General features: G+C 38.7%; 1 protein-coding gene across 1 annotated transcript; it reads right to left on the bottom strand.

Annotated features, from left to right (window-relative positions):
• Positions 1 to 1,209: 1,209 nt before the first annotated feature.
• On the bottom strand, positions 1,210 to 19,526 carry LOC124865128 (zinc finger protein 436-like). The gene is made up of 6 exons (XM_047360098.1): positions 19,494 to 19,526; positions 15,289 to 15,356; positions 14,066 to 14,430; positions 12,607 to 12,792; positions 6,907 to 7,776; positions 1,210 to 1,232 (listed from the first exon to the last, which is right to left on the bottom strand). The coding sequence occupies exons 1-6, from the start codon at positions 19,524 to 19,526 to the stop codon at positions 1,210 to 1,212; spliced, it is 1,545 nt and encodes a 514-aa protein (XP_047216054.1).
• Between the last annotated feature and the right edge of the window lie 1,595 nt (positions 19,527 to 21,121).

The raw sequence follows: 21,121 nt of genomic DNA, 5'->3' as shown, positions 1-21,121 counted from the left end.
ATACCAGGGCAGGCCCACATTCCTGTTCTGCAAGAGGAGAGGAAGACTTTCAAAGTAAATGTCAAGTTCATTCATCAGTGCGTCACATTTTGGTCAACACAAGATTTGCTGTCCATCTGTAGCAGCTTGTAGTAATACTATAACCTTCCCTGTTCAACACATGAGATCATCTGAAGAATCCAAACGTGTCCGAACAGAACCATCCCACATGGGCCCAGAATTCCCACCAGTGTAAAAAGATCAAAATAACAACAGTTTCTTGACTTCTTGATATCAGGAAATGTTGCAGTATGTCCAGGGTTTAAGCAAAGTCCAAAAATGTTCTCCAGAGTCTTACATTAAAGAGTTTCATTGGAGCTTTTAAAATGTCTTCAGTGTCGCCATATTTTCTATACTAGTGCAGACTTTCATTGGTTCTCTGATAGTTTTTGCAGTAAATCGTTTGATGGAGTATAGTTGAGTGTTAAAACTTGTGTTTTGGATATTTTATATAAAAATTTCCAATTTACTGAATCAAAAGCTTTTTCTGGATCAACACTTACGAGTATGGTACTTTGTTTTTTCTGTTGTACTTGTTCTACTATATGCAGGACTCTTCTAATATCATCATGTGTTTGACGTCCTCTCATTAATCCTGTGTGGTCTTCCTTTATCAATTCTGTTACAAAAGTATTTAATCTCTTAGAAATAATTGTTGTATATATTGTTGTAAAACGGGAGTTTTACTCTCTTTCCTCCCTGTGCACCACCGGATCTGTTTCTCTCCAGTTCTGAGACCCAACCAGTAAAACCAGTAAAGTATTTACCTTGTGAAATAATGAGAAATGGTTAAGTATAAAATCAAGATTTAATGTAAAAATGATCAGTGTACAGAATATACAATTGAACAGATACAGAGTGACATTCACCTTCGGTGCCGGGCCCCCCTCAGCCCATCTTAGGGATGAACCGAGAGGAGCCAAGAATGGAACGTGAGTCCTGCTTTTATCTATGCCTGTTCTTAAACCTCCTAAAGGTCATCCTCTTGTATCAGTTTATCCTTGACTATGTGTTGCATCTTATGTGATATCAGCAGTTACGTTGTGTAAGCTGTAGAAGTGAGCGATGCGACAGATAAGCAACAAGGGCAGATATATTTAATTAGGGCAGCAAAGAGATGATTAGAAAAGGCCACAGAATCATACATCCATAACATCTCTTACAGCTTTATCAACACTCCAGCTTCTGGGCTGCTGACGAACAGGGAACAAAGGATGAAGAACCCGGAGGAGATCCACGTGTTTGGGATCCACGTGTATTTCCAGCGGAACCGGAAACAAATTTATTGTTATTATATATTACTTTTGCACGTGTGTTTATACAGTTGTTTACAAACACGATGTTTAAAATGAATATTTCAAAATACGGATGAAATGTGTTGAGACAAGGTAACAATTAAAATGCCGAGCAATGAGCCAGGAGGCCCCAAAGAATGAAAAACATTTGAACATTAGAACAAACTTCCAAGGAAACACAAATTTTTCTAGTTCTACCTGCCTTCTTGTTCCAACAGGTTTGGATATCATTTATATTTAAGTCAGAATCCTTGTAGACTGCAATAAAGGGGGTTTTAGTCTAGAAAAGTTGCATTTGTGCAAAATAATAATGGATTAGTGATTATTTCTCAAAATGTCTGATCATATTTAGGGAGAATATCAGAAAAACAAACATTACCCACCTTCTCCAGGATAAATCAGGAAATATATGCTTCCAAACCTTTTTGATTTCCGAGCAACACAGAGAACGATGAGGTTCACAGACCTGTGGGTTATATCAGCATCTTTACATCACTGGAGGAAATGTTTGAGTTAAATCTGTGTCAAATTTGAAGAAATACTCCTCATTGTTTATTAGTTATGACCCTAACCTTCCTCCAACGCCTGGGCATGCTCATTCCCAACATTCAAAAGTGACCAAAACATCAGCCAGAAAGCATAGGTACTGAGAAGTGGTCTGTGGTCCCCACCTCCAGAACTACTTCTTTATTGAGTGTGTCTTGCTAATCACCAAATATTTCCCCCTGTTGTCTATTCCATTTGCACAACATCATGTGAAATTGATCGTCAATCAGTGTTGCTTCCTAAGTGGACAGTTTGATTTCACACAAGTTTGATTTACTTGGAGTTATATTGTGTTGCTTAAGTGTTCACTTAATTTTTTTGAGCATTGTTTAAATTTATATATATATATATATATATATATATAAAGAAGCAAAAGCACAAGCAGAAGTCGGTTTCAGAACTTAAAGGAAAGTGCTGATTAATGAGAAAGTAAAAGGGATCATGTTGTACCATGGATACTGTTACATAAAGAGGTCAGGGTGGACTGAGAAAATGGTCATTCCTAAAGAAATCAAACTGATGCTGCAGAACTATGAAGATCAGAACAGGCGGAGGTCAGGTTCTTTGTAGACTGGAAGCTGCTGATTATAAAGTAAGTAAAACTGACACTGCAGCACCATGGACAGTGGCACTAGAGGATGTCATGTTCAAAGTGGACGGGAAAACTGCTCCTCAATAAGAAAATCAACCTAATGCTGCAGCAGCATCAACAGTAGTATGAGCTGCGGTCAGATGCTGGTTAGTTTACTGATTAATAATAAAGAGTTGGTCGGGGGTGAACAAGGTGAAGGTCATTGCAAGACAAGTCAAGTTTATTTGTATGGGACATTTGAGCAACAAGACAATTCAAAGTGCTTTACATGATGAAAAAAGTACACTCTTCACCAACATAGAAGACAACACAACGATGGGGTCTGTAGGTGTGCGTCGATGGACCTTGGAGGCATGGAGAAACACCTCGTAGACAAACAACCATACAGACTCAAACACACTCATACCTAAACATTGTTTTAGAGTGTTGCATATTAAGTTCAGTTTATTTATACAGCACCAATTCACAACTAGTCTTATCTCAAAGAACTTTCCACACAAACCTGTCAAATTAATTTCCAATTAGACAAGAAATCAGAATAAACTAGATTCATATGAAGATAATTCAATCATGAAGAGATCAGTTTCAATAATGATCCAACCTGATTCTCACTGGAATACAAGACAGTCTGTTGGCCAACAGTTATCTATGTAAGGGAGCCTAGCCAACCGCATCAAGACTTTGATTTTGTTATTTTTTAACTGATCAAATATGTTTTTCTAATCAATATGTTTGAAAAAAAAAACAAAAAAAAACTACTCACTTTTTTTAGTCAGATACTGGTTAAGTATCAATGGTTCTCTACCAGGCCAGTGTTCACCCAGTCACTTCATTGTCCACTCTGTCCTCTCCAGGTTTTATGAAACCAACTATTTTCATAGGTTAAAATCCTGTGGTTTATTTACAAGAAAACTGCTGTCAAATACTTTTAGTTGGAAGATTAAATATATTCAAAGTCAGATTGTATATAGAAAAGAAGGTGGAACTATTGGATATTTTAAAGAGGAAATAATGTTTTGCAGTCATTTCATCATTATTTTACAAAAAGAACTTTTTCCATTATTCAACACATATGGTAAGAAGGGGGAAAATAACAGGGTGGACATATCTTATTTGCTTGTATATTATCTGCTTAAAGTGAATCATTAAAAAAAAGAGCTGAAGATCTACTTAATAGAATCAATATGGAATTAAACAGACATTTGGAAGTCTAAACGCCACTTTACTGTGATATTAATTGTTGCGTAGGTGCCAAGAAGAAGCCCAACAGATTTATTTTCACAAGTGGAGCAGGCACAAGACATGCTGCACCGCCCCATCCACCCAACCGCAGCCCAGAAAAGTCATAGTTCATTCATATACAATTTATTGATCTTCAGCTTAATTCAATTCAACCTTGCTTTTATAGCTCCTTTTAAAACCAAGACATAAACACAAAGATACTGCAGTAAGACTAATTAATAAAGGAGTCAGGAAACATTAAAACAATTTATTTTAAAGTAAGACTAATTTGCTAAGAAAATATAAAACAACCATAATTAAAGTAAATAATAGGACAAAAAGTTAAAACCTGAAAAATAAGGTACATTGATTTTTTTTTTCAGCTCCTAACCAACAGTTTTTACATATTATTAATGAAAAGGTACGACTTCATGGCAGAGCTTTGTCATTAATGAAGCAGGTAGGGTAAAGAGAGCTCTATAAACTATAACCAATAATCGTGCCACATCTGCCATTTGTGACTTTTATAGACTTAATACAAACTCCATGTACAGGTGCAACTTTAACAGTTTTAAAGAAGTTTGTCAAAGTGGAGTTCAGTGTTTTGTTGCTTCTGATGCAAAAGAAGGGAAAAGACAGCTTCAAGTTGGATTAAAACCCTCGTTTTGAACAATAAACTTTCACTTTAAAACTGTATTATAATCTTTACTGAGGAAAGCTTGGGATATTCACAGATAATCATAAAACAAGTCTGAAAGACATCCAACACAGAGCAGCAACATAAATTAAATGGAGTAAACGGGTCAAATATTACATTGAACAAAGGATTTGCTTCATGTTTCATCACAGATTGCTGTGAACAGACACTGATGATATGAAATTTATTACAGTTAAAGCTAACAGAATGTTTTGATGTAACTGCATGGTTAACAAATGTTGTTGTGCAATAATATGCTGATGCTATTTTATATTTAATTTAATAACCAGCCTTTCAAGTATTGTCCTGTGAATACCAGCTGAATATGGTGGTGATATTAGAACAATAGATGAAAGAGTGATTCGAGCACTGGCATTACTGAACAGCAAACTCTGCATACATATGGAATCAATTCACCACACCTTCTCTTCAAAATGTAAGAATTTAACAAAAAACAACTCTAAGTTAAAATATGTCAATTAAAAAATACTAGACTACAACTATTCAACTAAAACTACCAAACAAAATAAAGGAATACAGAAACTAATGAAACTATATACAAATAAAAGATAAAAGGGGACCAATAAAATTGATGCAATGACATCATAGTTCAGTGTTGATATTTAGGTTTAAGAACCAGGATTTATTTTGAGGAATCTGGAAATGAGGTCAAATTAGTTTTAAAAGTAATTAAGGGCAACAACTGGTATATGTTCAAACAACCAGTCACAACACAAAACAGAAGGTAAGTAATACATTATTTTAATAAAATAATTTTCAAAAGAATAATTTCCCAAATTAGAAATCTATAACCTTTTGGGACAATTGATTTTCAATGGTATGTAATTATTCTTCAGCACATGGTTGAACAGAGTTATTACCACTTAAAATGGAAGTGAGAAACTTTATTTGAAGACGCCAGGGGGCGAACCGCCAATGGACGGATAGAGAGATGTGGTGATTCACATCTAGGTCACAAGCTGCTAAGACAAAGAAAATACCTTATTCAATAATTGTATACGTTATTTTAAATACCATACAATACAAATATTAATGTGTATACAAGCATTGATGGTGCGTTATCCAACGATTACGGAGCGAATGAGACAAGCTCTGTTGTAAACAAAGCTGTATACCATGTTTATAAGCAAGGCTATTAGCCTGTTAGCTGCTAGCAAAGACAACCTTTAGCATGTTTTAAGCAGTACTGGGACACAATTTTAGCAGCTTAGTTCAAAGCGATTAAACAAACCACAGATAAAATGGAGCAAAATCCCATTATTGGACCATCACTGTTTAAAACATCTCATTGAAATAACGTTTGTTTCAACTTTAAAACACAGAACAAATAAAACTGGCCTTAAGGTTTAGAGGCCTGTTCAGATTAGCTTCACCAGGTAGCCTCATACCACCACAAACAAAAGCTAAACATAATGAAATTAACAATATTTAGGTTGTTATATCCTAAACTAATTTTCTTTAACAAGACACTGCCTCTTAAGTGGACTGTTCTTATGAACAGAAGTCAAGGACATTCTAAGGGTGTTAAGTTGCCCTGTCAGCCCATGAGTCTCACCTTAGATGGCAGTCCAGAACCATGCCCAGGTACTTCTAGCATTAGTCTCAATTTGATCTCCATCGATGATGGTTGGGGAGAATGACTGAAGCTTCCTGAAGTCAATAGCAACTTGGATTTTTTGCACCAATTAGTGAAAAGGTCTGAACTAGTCCATGCTCCTCTCCTTTGTCGTCTAAAAGGACCATGTCGTCAGCATATTTAATTAAATGTCTATTAGGGAAAGTGCTTTTGCAGGAGTTTGTGTACAAGGTGAATAACAATGAAGATAAAACACATCCCTGAGGAGAGCTTGTGCTGGTAATTGTTTTGTCAGAGAGTGTTGAACCTGCTGGACTCTACCTGCTAAAAAGTCTGTAATCCATAAAACCAAGCTATGTGCAATGAAACACTCTCATTGAAATCTGTTAAAACCCTAGGTTGAATAGTGGCCCTGGCAAACATAACTAGCAATGGGTTTGTCTTTTCTGTAAATTCTATCATCCTGGTTTAGATTTGACTTGAAGGTAAAGTTTTTACCACATTCATCACAACCAAAAGGTTTCTCTCCAGTTTGGATTCTTGCGTTTGTTCAATTGTGACTTGAAACCAAAAAAGTCCACATAAAGATCTTAACCAAAGGGTTTATTTCCAGTGTGAATTCTCATGTGTGTGTTTAATAGTGACTTGGTGATAAATCTTTTTCCACATGCATCACAACTAAAAGGTTTGTCTCCTGTGTGAATTCTCATGTGTGTGTTTAAATATGACTTGCAGGCAAATCTTCTTCCACAAGCATCGCAACTAAAAGGTTTGTCTCCTGTGTGAATTCTCATGTGTTTGTTTAAATGTGACTTGGAGACAAATCTTTTTCCACAAGTATCACAACTAACAGGTTTGTCTCCTGTGTGGATTCTCATGTGGTTGTTTAAATGTGACTTGGAGACAAATCTTTTTCCACAAGTATCACAACTAACAGGTTTGTCTCCTGTGTGAATTCTCATGTGTGTGTTTAAATATGACTTGCAGGCAAATCTTTTTCCACAAGCATCACAACTAAAAGGTTTGTCTCCTGTGTGGACTTTTGTGTGCCTTTTGAGATCTCGTTTCAAGTTAAAACTTTTACCACACTCACCACAGTTAAAATCTTTACTACCCGTCTGAAACTTCGTGAGCGAATCTATGTTTTTCTTTTCTCTGAAACACGTCTCATTACCAGAACAATCTGAAGAAGTTAATCTTGGATGACATGTCATGTGACTCTGAAGAGAGCGTCTGTTAGCAAATTTTCCCCCACACTCAGAGCAGCTCAAATATTTGTTGACAGTGTTTCTGCCAGATCCTGGAGTCCTGCTCTCCTTCCAATCATCCTCACTGTCTTCAGTTTCAGAGTCTGATAAGTGTTTAAGCTCAGATTCATGATGCTTCACATCATCATCCTCTTCATCATCCTCACCATCTTCAGTTTCAGAATAGTTGGAAGAGCCTCCATGAGTATTTAGATCTGGGTTCCTGCTGGATACTGATGTTCCACAGTCCTCTTCTTTAATTTCTACTTTTATCTGGTCATTTGAGATACTTCTTGGAAGATCTCTGTCTTCTGTTTGGTGTTGATGAAGCTGAGAGAACAGAGGTTTCTCTTCATCCTCTTCACTCTTCATATGAACAACAGTTACTGGAAACCTGGTATAATCAGTCTCCTTCTTCACATTCAGTTGTTCTTCATCCTGGCTGGACCAGATTCTTTCATTTTCCTCCTTTATGTGGAGGAGCTCCAGCTCCTGCTGGTCCATATCAGGACTCTGTTCTTCAGGAGCCTCTTCTTTAACATCTGCAGACATCATTGAAACACTTTATATGCATTATGAACAACTTTACCTTGACAATGTTACAAAGATGATAAAGATTAAAACTAGAGAAAAGAATCTGATAAATATTATCAGTGAACAGTACAGTAGGTAAAATCAGAGAGGCCACAATGGTGTGATAACCTGGACTGTAAATATATTGGTTTCACGGTGTCATGGTTTAACACTAGAACTCCCAGGGCCGTCAATTTGACGGTTTTGAAAGTTTGACATGACATAACTCTGGTTTATTAAACTCTTATCTTCCTGGCATCCTGACTTTTTCTAAACCTGTGTCTTGTGTATTCCTATGTCTCTATTTAAAGATCTAAGTATTTCTATCTCTAACTACTACAGCCGCTATTTTGACGGCCCTATTATTTACATTGATATTTTTTTTCCCCGCGGCTGAGTATACGCGCGAGCGTTGCCTAGCAACCGCCACTCTAGAACGCAGTCTGAGAAGGAGATTGTTGGCATCCTACAAATAGCTTCTAGAAGGATGTTTTCTGCTGAAGAGGCATTGGAGATGCTTCAAAAATTTGATGATTGTGATTCTGGGGTCGAGAGGGATTCTGACGGCTCTTGGTCAGCATTCAGTTCCAGTGACAGCGGGTCAGAGAGTGAGCCTCCCCCGGCTAAAAAACACGAGTCGTCCCGTTAGCAGGAGGTTGTGGCGCATTATTTCAAGGAAGTAAAAGACTAGCCTATGTAACCAATTAATCATTTTAGGCTATAGTTTACAGATTAGTAAACTAATAATATATAAACTACAGCAACAGTGCCACAATCAGCGCAGGTTCAGAGACAGGGAGAGGAGCCAGGTGATCAGTGCCCAGCTATAAACCCAGCAATCCAGCTGGCAGGAGAGAAACTACAGATCAAGGTACTGATGATGGACAAAGAAATAAACAATAAGTTAGGTCATAGATATAGTAGCCCAGGAACAACAATCTATTCTGCGCTTTACTCGCAAGACGAGCGCACACCTGGGAAGGAGGAGGAAATAGGAAAGGATGGCACTGTGTGGACAGTGGTAGAGGAGGAAGAAAGTAGAGGGAGCCGTCAGACACAGAACACGCTGACAGAACGCCAGATCCAAAATGCCCAGACCGCGTTCTTCTGCTTGGTGGATGCCGAAATGCTCATCCACGTTCAGGACTGCAGGGTGGTTGAGGCCAGCAGAGATTTAGGAGATGATTCCTCCTGGGACATGAGTGTGGATGAGCTGAAGGCATTTTTAGCACTAGTTTATGTCCGCGGAGTGAAAGGGGGGCGTAACATGGAGCTGTCCAGCTTTTGGTCAGATTAGTAAAGATTTTTTTTTTTTTAAATCTACCCGCTACTCTGTATTATTTTTCAGTACTATATATAAATAACAATAAAACATAATAGGTTTTGATCAAATACTATTAATTCTTGTCAAAACCATCATTTTATAGCGTGCAAGAAAACCTTTAGCATTCTGACCAATGTAATGTGATGACATCATCACCGCCTCGCATCCAGAATGCTCGCCGTCAAATTGACGGGCTTGGGAGTTCTAGCGTTAATTACCATATTCTAAAACACAAATGTATATAGTGATTTAAATGATTTAATTTAAAGCTGAAAAATAATAGTTATTACATTGTTGATAAAAATACCGTATGTTTATTATTTTGTACATAATATATAAAGCTTTTTTTGTTATTTTTGAGGATTTTCAATTACTTCGGATACTTTTATTAAAAGCTTCATGCTTTTGATTGGTTATGATTTTAATCAGATTTTCTTGAATCTCTTTACTCCTGCCTCACAGGTACATGTTTTCATCATGCTGAGCTGTGCTTTACATTAGATTATAACTGCGTTATCTAACCTCTTATCCAACCAGGTCCCTGAACAACTGACCATTAAAAGAGTTTATCTACAGCCACTTCAGTGATATATTTCTTCCTGATTGGGAATAGTACTCTCCTCCATTTGAGGATCTTCTTTGGAAACTAGTCAATGACACTGAAGTTCGTTCCCCGTAGCTCTCTGCCCCGACTCCTGACCTGCTCTTTCTGCTTGTAGTGCCTGAATTTCACTACAAATGGCCGAGGCCGGTTGTTGTCGGGCTTCTTACCTCCGAGCCAGTTAACACGATGGAATGTGATGTTTTTAAACTCGTCACTTGGGAGTTTTAGCTGACTTTGGAGAAATTCCCAGATAATGGATTAAGTGTCCTCCTCTGCCCGTTCTGGGATGCTGGTGAAGACAAGGTTGTCCCACATGCCCCAAGCTTGTATATTCAGGATGGTCTCCCTCATTTATTTGTTTCAGACAGCTGCATCATTCCATCGGTACATTTCTTTACCTTATCCCTCAGCGTTTGTTTCTTGGCTGTGAGCGAAGCTTGTTGTTTGTGGCTGAACTCCAGAGATTCCCTCAGAGCTTAAAATTCCTTGTGGAGAACCTCCACCAGGGTAAGACGAGCATCCAGGCTGGTTAGCTTCTTATCAATAGAGTCCAGGATATCAGCGTAGCTTTTCTCTGGAGAGATAGTGGAGGTGCTGGCCGAGCATTCTGAACGGGGGTATCTTGATGCTGGTGTGGTCATGGATGCAGATTTTTGTATTTTGCCCATTACTATGTTGTCAAAACATTGGTCTACCTAGCTCTCCAGGCTGTCTAAGGTTTCCTCTTCCAATTTGTTTTGTTGGGAAATATGAGACAGTGGTTAGTATTTTAAACGTTTCTATGTTGGGCTTCAATTTATTGGCTTGTTTTACTTGAGTTATTACTTGAGCACAGCTCTCACGAGATCTCAGCCACTCATCATGTCCTCACGTCCATGCTTCTCACTTAATACTTCCAATTATTAAGTGCAAGCAGCCAAACAATCACATTTTCATAGTTTATTCTGAATATCTAAACACGGTGATTGATTTTGGATATGAATAATACATTATATATTAATTATGATTGTTAAATTCTATTTTTTTCTAAATATTCATAATCATATAATCATAATTTCACAACACGCCATTCAAACACACACACACACATCCTTGTACTTCTATCTTCATGAGGACTTTCAGTTACTTCCATTCATTATTCTTGATTTCTTGGGCCTAAACTCAATTCATACCCTAGTCCTAATCCTAACCTCTGTCCCAAAATCGGAAATTGAAAAAGTGAGGACCAGGAAACGTCCTCAATTTGTTAAAATGTCATCACTTTACGATAAAAATACAAAAAATGGTTCTTAATCAGCAGCAAGTACAAGTACACACACACACAAGGCCAGTACATCCATACATCAATGTGGAACCTTGGGAATAAGCACCTTGCCCAAGGTGATATCTACCTGTAGAAGGTCTGGAGCTGGAATTAAATATCAGGATAAATACTATCCCCAACACGTGCACCAACTCTGGGCTGCACACACCCGTGTCCTCAGGTGCAGCAGAACTAGCCTCTCTCTGACCTTCATAATGTGAGAGGTCAGAGCTATGGGTCTATAGCCATGAAGTCCTTTAGAAGGTACTTTCTTTGGCACTGGAACCAGACATGATGTTTTCCATAGCTCTGGAACTCTTTGTTGCTTCAGGCTCATAGGAAAGGGGTACTGCAGCACTCCACTCAGCTGACCCGCACAAGCCTTCAGAACCCTTGGGCTGATACCGTCAGGACCAGGAGATTTCCTAGGGTGAAACTTTTAAAGATCTCTACACACCTGGTCAACAGAGATATCAAAGCTACATGCAGAAGATAAATGAGGAGGGGGAGTCAGACCCAGGACCTTCAGGCTACCGCTGAGAGGTAGTTGATGTAACAACGAAGCAGAATTAATGCTGCTACTGGGGTGGGAGATTCAAACCTGTTTTAAACCATTAAAGAGCTGAGCCAGTGATGCCCACCCACTGCTCCAGTCTGGAGATGAGAACGTTATGATCCACTGGATCAAAAGCAGCTGGTAAATCTAAAAGCAGTTCCCAGAATCTGTTGCTAAGAATAAATCATCAAAAATCCCTAAAAGAGCCGATTCAGTGGTAAGTTTTAAACACAGACTGGAACACTTCCATAATCATATATTTATCCAGTAAGGCTTCAGCTGGTTGTAAACTGTTGTTTCAAAATTTTGGACAGAAAAGGGTAACTTGGAGATCAGCCTAAAGATTAACAAAGCAAACTGATTGAGGCCAGATTTCACAATAGTATGTTTAAAATTGTTCTGCTCCACGCTGGAGGTCAAACTACTGTTAATAACTTTAAGGATAAAGAGGCCAATAGAAGAAGAAAACTCCTTAAGACGACGTGGAGGAAGAACATCACAGGGGGAGCCAGATGGTTTTATACTGATAACCAGTGTCTCTAGAGAGGAAAGGAAATAAGGCTCCCAGTGATCAAAGACAGCGAGGCAGGTGACCAAGATGGACGGGTCATAGGAGGGAAGAGAAATACAGGCCCTAATGTCAACCTTGTCCAAGAAATTAAGAAACTAATTACAGAGTTTTCTGGAATCTTCTAGAGGAACAGGTTCAGGTGCATTAAGAGCAGAGTTAAAGGAGACATCTGCAAAATCCACTTTTTTAGCCTTTAAATGCATTTTGTTGTGAACTTTGAGTCTGTAGGAGAGCAGAATAGTTTAATTTAGTCTCTCCAGGTTCTGCGTAGATATCTTTATAATCTGTTTGGGTCGTATTTTTCTATCAGTTTCAGCTCAGGAAACGTCTCATTTCTTCGTCCTTTTTGTGAAGCAAATCTACTTTTGATCATAAAAGACAACCAGATGCACCAGACTGTTAGCTGCCAGACAGGAGACACACACACAAACAAATCCTTACTCTTGATAGGAGCTGCAGTTAATGGAAACCTGGTATCAGTCTCCTCCTTCACAGTGAGCTGCTCTCCTTCCTGACTGGTCCAGAGTTCCTCCTGTTCCTCTTTTATCTGGAGGGGCTCTGGCTCCTGCTGATCCACATCAGGACTCTGTTCTTCAGGAGCCTCTTCTTTAACATCTGCTGGCAGCACTGAAACACATTACATGCATTATGAACAACTTTAATGTTTCTAAGCTGGTAAAGATTCACATTAGAGAAAAACATCTGATCAGCAGTTTAGAGAAAACTGAACCTCAAGAACTGACAGTTTAGGTCATGTGCAGAATCTCATATTTAACGCCTGAATTAAATCACTATTATATAAAACATAATTGCCAGAGTTTTGCTGTGAAGCAGATGGTTTGTGAAGTAGAGATTGTTTATATGAATATAGCAATGAGAACAGAAATAAACACATTTTGTCGTTTAGTGCAGTGATAAGAAAAAGGAGACATAATTTATCATAAACCAACAACTAGTTGTTCCTTAAACAATCCTTCAATGTGTGAAATATGCATCAGGCGGCATTAGTGGACAGTTTCTGAGGGAAATCCATCAGAACCCATGAGATCTATTCTATTCTATGATTAGTTATAGCTTTAATTATTAAGTATCACTTTTATATCAGTAAGCGTTATTATTCAATGATGGGAACACGTGTTACTCCATGCTTGTGGCTTTATGTTCAGAATATTTGACGTGCAAACGATAGTTTAATATGCACTGAAGGAGCTCTCTCTACATCAGCAACAAGAAGATTACAGAACAGTTTCTGGTTATTTTATTGAACTTCATATTCAGTGAGATGTTTTGTCCTAAACTAGAGGTCTGTCACCTTTACAATAAAAAGAGCAATTATTGCCCTCAGTCCAGCTACATAAAACTAATTTAAAGACACAAATCTTACATGACCTTTTAAAAAAGACAACTTATAATTTCAGATAAATATCTACTATGTTAAAATGTGTTTTAATTTTTAAGAACCTATTTTATTTTTAGGTTCTAAAATAATGAGAAAAAAGAGGATGGACACATTTTCCTCTATTGGATGTTGATATTTGTGGAAAATGATGTAAAAACATCACATAGTTTCTAACCTGATGACAAGAAAAATAAATGTTAGGAAAAGTTTGTGGAAATCTAAATAACTGCTAAAACCTGCATTTATTATTTTATCTTTAAAAAAAAAAAACACACACATCAGATCCATTGACTTATATCGGCTCACTTCACCGCAGTTAGATGATCCTCTGTCGTTTCAAACTCTAATATTTCTGAGCTGGGCTCCAGAAGCTCCTGCTGATGTTTCACTATCCTAACAACGAGTTCTAATTCAGAGGAATAATCCACCAGCAGACTGAAAACGGCTCCTAAACTTTAACTACCATCCACACAGTTGGCATGAAGAAGGAAACATCCAAACCTAATCTGGGCTGGAAAACATCATCCATCATCTGGTGTCTCTTCCTCTGCTGCGTCCTGCCGCTGTTTGAGCTCCTGCTTCCCTCCAGTTTCTTTGACCAGATGTTCCTCAAGCTGCTGGACTTCTTTCCAGAGTTCATCAACTGCTGCTGCTGCAGCTCTCTTACAGTTTTATCAACACTCCCGCTTCTGGGCTGCTGACGAACAGAGAACAAAGGATGAAAAACTCGAAGAGATCCGCGTGTTTGGGAAGAGGGGGCGGGGCCAGCGGAACCGGAAATCCTTTCTTCTTCTTGTAGGATTTTATGGCGGTTGGCAAATACCTGTAGATGCGCATTACCGCCACCAACTGGTATGGAGTGTGGACTGAAACGACGAATACAAAAAGTAAAAAAAACGATCATATCCTTTCAAATGAACGAGTCATTTTAAAATAGTTTAGCAAAGCTTCAGAACTATTAAATATTGGATTTGTCTGTAATAATTCAAATCTATTTGATTGTAAATTAGCTGAACTCTTTCAATACTATATTTCTAACAGTCAGTCAGTCAGTCATTTTCTACCGCTTATTCCATAGTGGGTCGCGGGGAAGCTGGTGCCTATCTCCAGCAGTCTATGGACGGGAGGCGGGGTTACATACTCCGACTTCCTCCCACAGTCAAAGACATGCCTGTTAGGTTATTTGGGCTCTCTAAATTGCCCTTAGGTGTATGAATGAGTGTGTGCGTGGTTGTTTGTGTGTTGACCTGCGATGGACTGGCGACCTGTCCAGGGTGTACCCTGCCTCTCGCCCATAGACTGCTGGAGATAGGCACCAGCTCCCCCCGTGACCCACTATGGAATAAGCGGTAGAAAATGACTGACTGACTATTTCTAACAATAAAACAAAATATGTTAAACAGTTTAATCTTTTCTACAATAATCACATTTACCTATAATATGTTTTCCTACGATGAATAAGGTACTATTTAATCATGTGTGCGCAAATCTGAGACATACTATTTCTTCCCTGCTGTACTCCCCATTTCTCCCGTTTTCCACTGAATTCTATAAAACCAGCTGCCTTTTCTCTCTTCTTCCCATTGTTTTTGCCATCTTTCCCTCATTTTATTCTTTATGAAACTTTCAATTTTCATTCGACGGACCTTGATATCCATTTCACCTAAAATGTGTCTGGTCGCCTCTTTTGTGACCTTGTCTGCCAATTCATTCATCTTCTATACCAGAGGTCATTAACTGGCGGACCGCGGTCCGGGTCTGGACCCAGAAGCTGTCCCATCTGGACCCATACCTACAGAAAATAGAGAAAGAGTAGAGAAAGAGACTAGTAAGACGAAGAAAGGGAGAGTAATGACTGCGCCATAGAAAGGAAGTCAGGACAGTGCTACAGAGAGTTGAACGAGACGGGTGGGACGGAGAAACGGAGAGATAAGGAACAGACGCTTTCTAAAAAAAGAAAAGTGGACAGTGAAAATAGGATCTTTAATCCGGAATGGACAGACTCATTTTTATTCATCCTTCCTGGATTCATCCTGGAAGCACTAAACCAGTGTGTCTCATATGTTCAGAAACCGTAGCACTTATTAAAAGGGCCAATATGAAACATCATTATGAGACAAAACATAAATGCTTTGAACATACACACCCAGTCAAAGCTGAAGGAAGAGCACAAAAAATAAGTTGTCTGAGAGCCCAGTATGAGCAGTCCACCAGGATCCTGAGCCACACCTTTATTCCTCAACAACGAGCTCATCAATGTTCCCTCAGAGTTGCTTGGATTTTGGGTCAACACAAAAAAACATTTACTGAGGCAGGGGTTGTCAAAGAATGCATGAGTGCAGTAGCTGAAACACTACTTGAAGGGAAACAAAAACAAGAGCTGTGTGATCAAATAAATCAAATACCCCTATCAGCATCATCTGCAACAAAAAGAGGTGAAATATTGACCCAGGATTTGCTATCTCAGTTAGATGAAGCCATGCGCTTAGCTGTGCAAGAGTCCACTGACATTTGTGACAACGCTCAGCTGTTAATTTATGTCAGGTTTTTCAACATAGACCAGAAAGTATTCTGTGAAGACTTGCTAGGTGTCACTCCCCTTCAGACCAGTACAAGAGGAGAGGACATCTACCTGGCCATTAAGGAGATGTTAACAGAAAGAGGAATGGAGCCAAAAAAATAGTTTCCATAACCACAGATGGAGCTCCTGCTATAGGGAGAGAAAAATGAGCTGTTGCAAGACTGAAAGAGACCAATCCTGATCTTGCATCATTCACCAGTCTGTCCTCTGCACATCCCTGTCAGATGCATATGCTGAGGAGATTAATATAATGATGAAAATGATCCATTTTCTCAGGGCATCCTCATCCTACCAGCATCGCATGCTAAGAGAATTCCTCAAAGAAGTTAATGCCGATGCTGATGATCATTTGCTCCACAATAATGTGAGATAACTAAGCAAAGGAAGGGTATTAGCACGCTTTTGGTCCTTTAGGAAGGAAGTTGCATCTTTTTTGGCAGAGCTTAGAAGTCACAAGGCAAAACAGTTTTCTCACTTTTTAGAAAATAAGAAATACATGGACAATGTGGCCTTTTTGGTTGATGTTACCTCCCATCTAAATGAACTAAATTTGAGACTACAGGCCAAGGACAATTCTGTCTCTGAGCTGATGACAGCCGTCCGCTCCTTTCAGAGGAAGCTTGCGGTGTTCAAGGAAGACCTGCAGGGAGAGTGTGCCCACTTCCCAGCACTACAAGAACAGGTTCAGGGGGAGCGAGATGTGTCTTTCTTTGTTGGTTTTATTGATAAGCTAATTCTAAACTTCAGAAACTGTTTTGACAGCTTCAACTTTGGACCGCAGCTCAATTTGTTCATGCAGAACCCATTTCTCATCACAGATGTCAAGACGTTCTTGGAGGAAGTGGCACAGCTCTTTAAATGGGTAGATCATGGGCCTCTCCAGATGCATTTGATTGATCTCCAAGCAGATGTGGCCCTGAAAGAACAGTTTGAAAGAACTGACCCTCCCTCTTTCTGTCTCCAAATGGTCCCTGAAACAACCTTCTCAGGTCTAAAGGAAGTAGCCATATACATCCTGACCATGTTTGGCTCCACACACAACTGTGAAGCAGCTTTTTCTGTAATGAACATTATCAAAACTAAATACCGTTCAAGACTCACGAATGAACACCTCCATATGTGCATGAGAATGGCTTTGACTCCATTCAAGCCTACAGTATAGTAACATAATCCTCTTGCTGCAGCCAGGTTTCTGTGAGGCAAAATACATCAATCTAATAAGTCACAAATCAGGTCACTAACTAGCAAAGTCTTTGAAGAGAGAGATCTTATGTTCAGTAAGCCACATTTAATTGTTTTATTTCTTTTAGTCTGAGTTGTATTTATTTTTTATGAGATTTTGATGATTTCCTCCTTTTAGATTAGATTCTTGATCTGCTGAGGATCAGTTTTCTGAGTACCAGCAACCAAACCTTAAGACACATCCAACAAAGAGATGATTTTCAATATTTTTGGAGTGAATTTCAGATGGACCTGTTCTGAAAGACAGAAGTCATTTAATTAGGCCGATTTCTTCCTAATATTCATATTTCATTAATTGAACCTACCTGCCTCTTTCTTGTCTACTTTGATTATAGGACTGGTTTGCATCCCAACCAGAACTTTGAGGAGGAAAAAATGTCTTGAAGGTCAGCAGGTCCTGAAGCTCTACACTAATTTCTGTCTGAAACACTAAAGGAACTGATAAACCCAGATGTAAGTTAGCATTGCTCTCCATCTCTGACAAATGAGAACTTAACTCCCTTTTTCCATCACTAATTAATGAACACAATAAGTTAACCTGACCCAATTTCATTACTTAATTAAAAGAAAGTAAAACCTGTCTCCTGTGTTTCAGCTCAAGGTTTTGTCCAAAACATCTAGTTTAATAAAAATAAAAACCTGACCTCTACAGTGACCCTCAAGTCTCCACACCGCTGTTAAAATACCAGGTTTTTATGTTGACTTGTTGGAAATGAGACGATGATAAATCATTAAACTTTCTCCTCATATAATGTAGCGAGTATCTCGTACAATTCAACTGAAAAACTCATCTGTTAGAGGGGAAAACTATGTGCACCCTGTGACTGATACTTTGTTGAAGCAGCTTTTGGTTCATGTTTAGCCTCCAGTCTTCTTTGGTTGGAGTCTGTCAGCTTCACACATCTTCACTTCACCATATTTGCTCCTCAGCCTTGCTAAAGTTCTTCATATCTATCAGACTGGGAGAACATCTCTTGTCCACAGCCCTCTTTGGACGATCCAACAATAATTTAGTTCTGGACTTTGACTAGGTCATTCCAACTTTCTGATGAACTGATTCATTTGATGATTTTAACGTATAATTAGACTCACTGTGATGCTGAAAAATTTAATATATCTTCATCTTCAGCTGCCTAGCAGACACCTGGAGGTTTTGGGTCAAAGTTACTGACTGGTATTTAGAACTTGTTCTAATTTATTTTGGACAAATGTGAGAAACATGAACAAAAACCTGCATCAACAACTAAACTGTAGACAGTTCCTCCAGCAGATCGTAGTTTTCAGTTCAGACGAGAACTTGACGTTACCCTCCTCTTCTTCTTTTAGCTGCTGCCGTCACTGTTGATGGAGTCGATGGTGAAGCTGGCATCTGGCTGCCAGCCTCATGTTCAGCCTGGTCATCAGATCTTCTTCCATTTAGAGTCAGAGTTCACTTCCATATTTTCTGAACTATTTCTTACTTCCTTAATTTTTCCAGATGCAAATTTTCTGAGTTCTCTGAGATTTATTTTCCCTTTTAAAGTATAAATTGGATGGATGGATGGATGGATGGATGGATGGATGGATGGATGGATGGATGGATGGATGCATGGATGGATGGATGGATGGATGGATGGATGGATGGATGGATGGATGCATGGATGGATGGATGGATGGATGGATGGATGGATGGATGGATGGATGGATGCATGGATGGATGGATGGTGGTTCAACTCTTCGAAAGAAGAGTCTTTTCTTTTCCAAGACAAAACGACCATGTTCAGTTACGTGGATAAATTTGCAGAGTTTTACTTTAACCCCAAACAGGAAAATATTCTGTATAAGTAATTAGATATTAAATATTCTTCAGACTCTAAGCCCTTAAAACCTTCAACTCAAACCTGTTCAGATAAAATGGGTCAAAACCATCATTTCTTGAATTAATCTGCCAAACAACATCATTGTTTCAGGACGGCACTGATGAAAAACATGTTAATATTACAAATATATTTAAAAGTATTAAATCTGTTTTAATCATCTGTTTTAATCATCATGGCAGCGATGCGCGTTCCCGTGGCAGGGCGTGTAAATCACAGCAGACATGAACCTTTCTGGTTGTAAGGTTACCTGCGCCGCTTGGACGCGCTGCCTCTGGATCATCAGGTTGCATTTTGTTCACAAACAACCAACAAATGACCCTTGTTGTCATGGATACACACTAAGGTTTCTGTTTAGACTCATTGCTACATAAACGCCTCCTCATTATAGCGCCCCCTAACGTTGGATGTGTTGAAATAGTTGAATTTCCTTCCCCTTCCTCTAACTATGTGAGACATATCAACTTTTAGCTCGCAGGCAATAAACTCTGATTGGTTTAAGTTTATTTACTGAAGAAAAAAAATTAGGATTTTTTTCAAAAGGTTTTTATATTTATTCCTAAATCTTTAAATGATGAGATTTTATATCAGTCATTTAGTTTCAGTAATTTAATATTTCTCAGAGTTTGTTTTGGTGGTGGACGTTTTTAACGCCATATTTCATGTTGTAATTTTAGTTTTCCACTAAATTTATAGAACTTTAGGGGGACGGGGGTTCATGTCCCATATCAATGATCTACGCTGTGGTGGTGCTGTTTTTATTCACACCTCTAAGCTGCAGGATAATGTGAATGTATCTGATTGGTTAATCAATTAGGGTTTTCCATATTTATTTTAATAAAATGTTGGTTCCTGGATGACTAATGAAGAGCAAATATACTGTTTAAAAATGTTCTAAGTGTTTTTTCTATGCAGTTAACTTTATACAAACATTGTAAATGCACATTTATTTTAATACTCTGCAGTTTAGCTTACTGTTTACAGATCATCAAAGAAACTAAAATCGTTAATTGTTAATCTCTTCCTTAATAGTTTATTAATATTATTAAAAGTATTTATTAGCAGAAATAGAAACATCATGTTATGTTTTTTAAAGCACAGCAGCTTTTTTATCTTCTTATTGAGACAGCAGATTATTTTAGCGTTATTAAGAGACTAGTCAGTCAGCCATTTTCTACCGCTTATTCCATAGTGGGTCGTGGGGGAGCTGGTGCCTATCTCCAGCAATCTATGGGCGAGAGGCGGGGTACACCCTGGACAGGTCGCCAGTCCATCGCAGGGCAACACACATACAACCAAGCACACACTCATTCATACACCTAAGGGCAATTTAGAGTGACCAATTAACCTAACAGGCATGTCTTTGGACTGTGGGAAGAAGCCGGAGTACCCGGTGAGAACCAATGCATGCACGGGGAGAACATGCAAACTCCATGCAGAAAGACCCCCAGCTGGAAATCGAACCCAGGACCTTCTTGCTGCAAGGCAACAGTGCTACCAACTGCGCCACCATGCAGCCCATACAGAGACTAATGATGTTTAAATAAATCATGTGAACCATTTAATTTATGAAGACTGTTGACTTTCCTCCTAGCTTCTAGTTAAGCTGCTTCAAACGACAGCAGTATTATTGCTGCCGGTGCTTTATTTTGAAAGAAACTCACAGGAAGCGTGTTTATAATTGTTCTAGCTTTATATTAGCTGTAGTTACCACTTGTAGCCACCAGAGGGCGGTCAGGCGAGCGGAGCGTCGCATTCATCTGAAGCTGCGAGCAGCGTCCCAGATTAGTTTCTATGGAAGTGTTGTATCTCCACTTTGGAAACGTTTTAGTGGAGTAAACTCACCCGGAAACCAGATGAAGAGCACCAAGAACCCTA

This window comes from Girardinichthys multiradiatus, unplaced genomic scaffold, assembly GCF_021462225.1.
Source record: "Girardinichthys multiradiatus isolate DD_20200921_A unplaced genomic scaffold, DD_fGirMul_XY1 scaffold_25, whole genome shotgun sequence".
Lineage (NCBI taxonomy): Eukaryota > Metazoa > Chordata > Actinopteri > Cyprinodontiformes > Goodeidae > Girardinichthys > Girardinichthys multiradiatus.
This window is presented reverse-complemented; position numbering and strand designations above follow the sequence as displayed.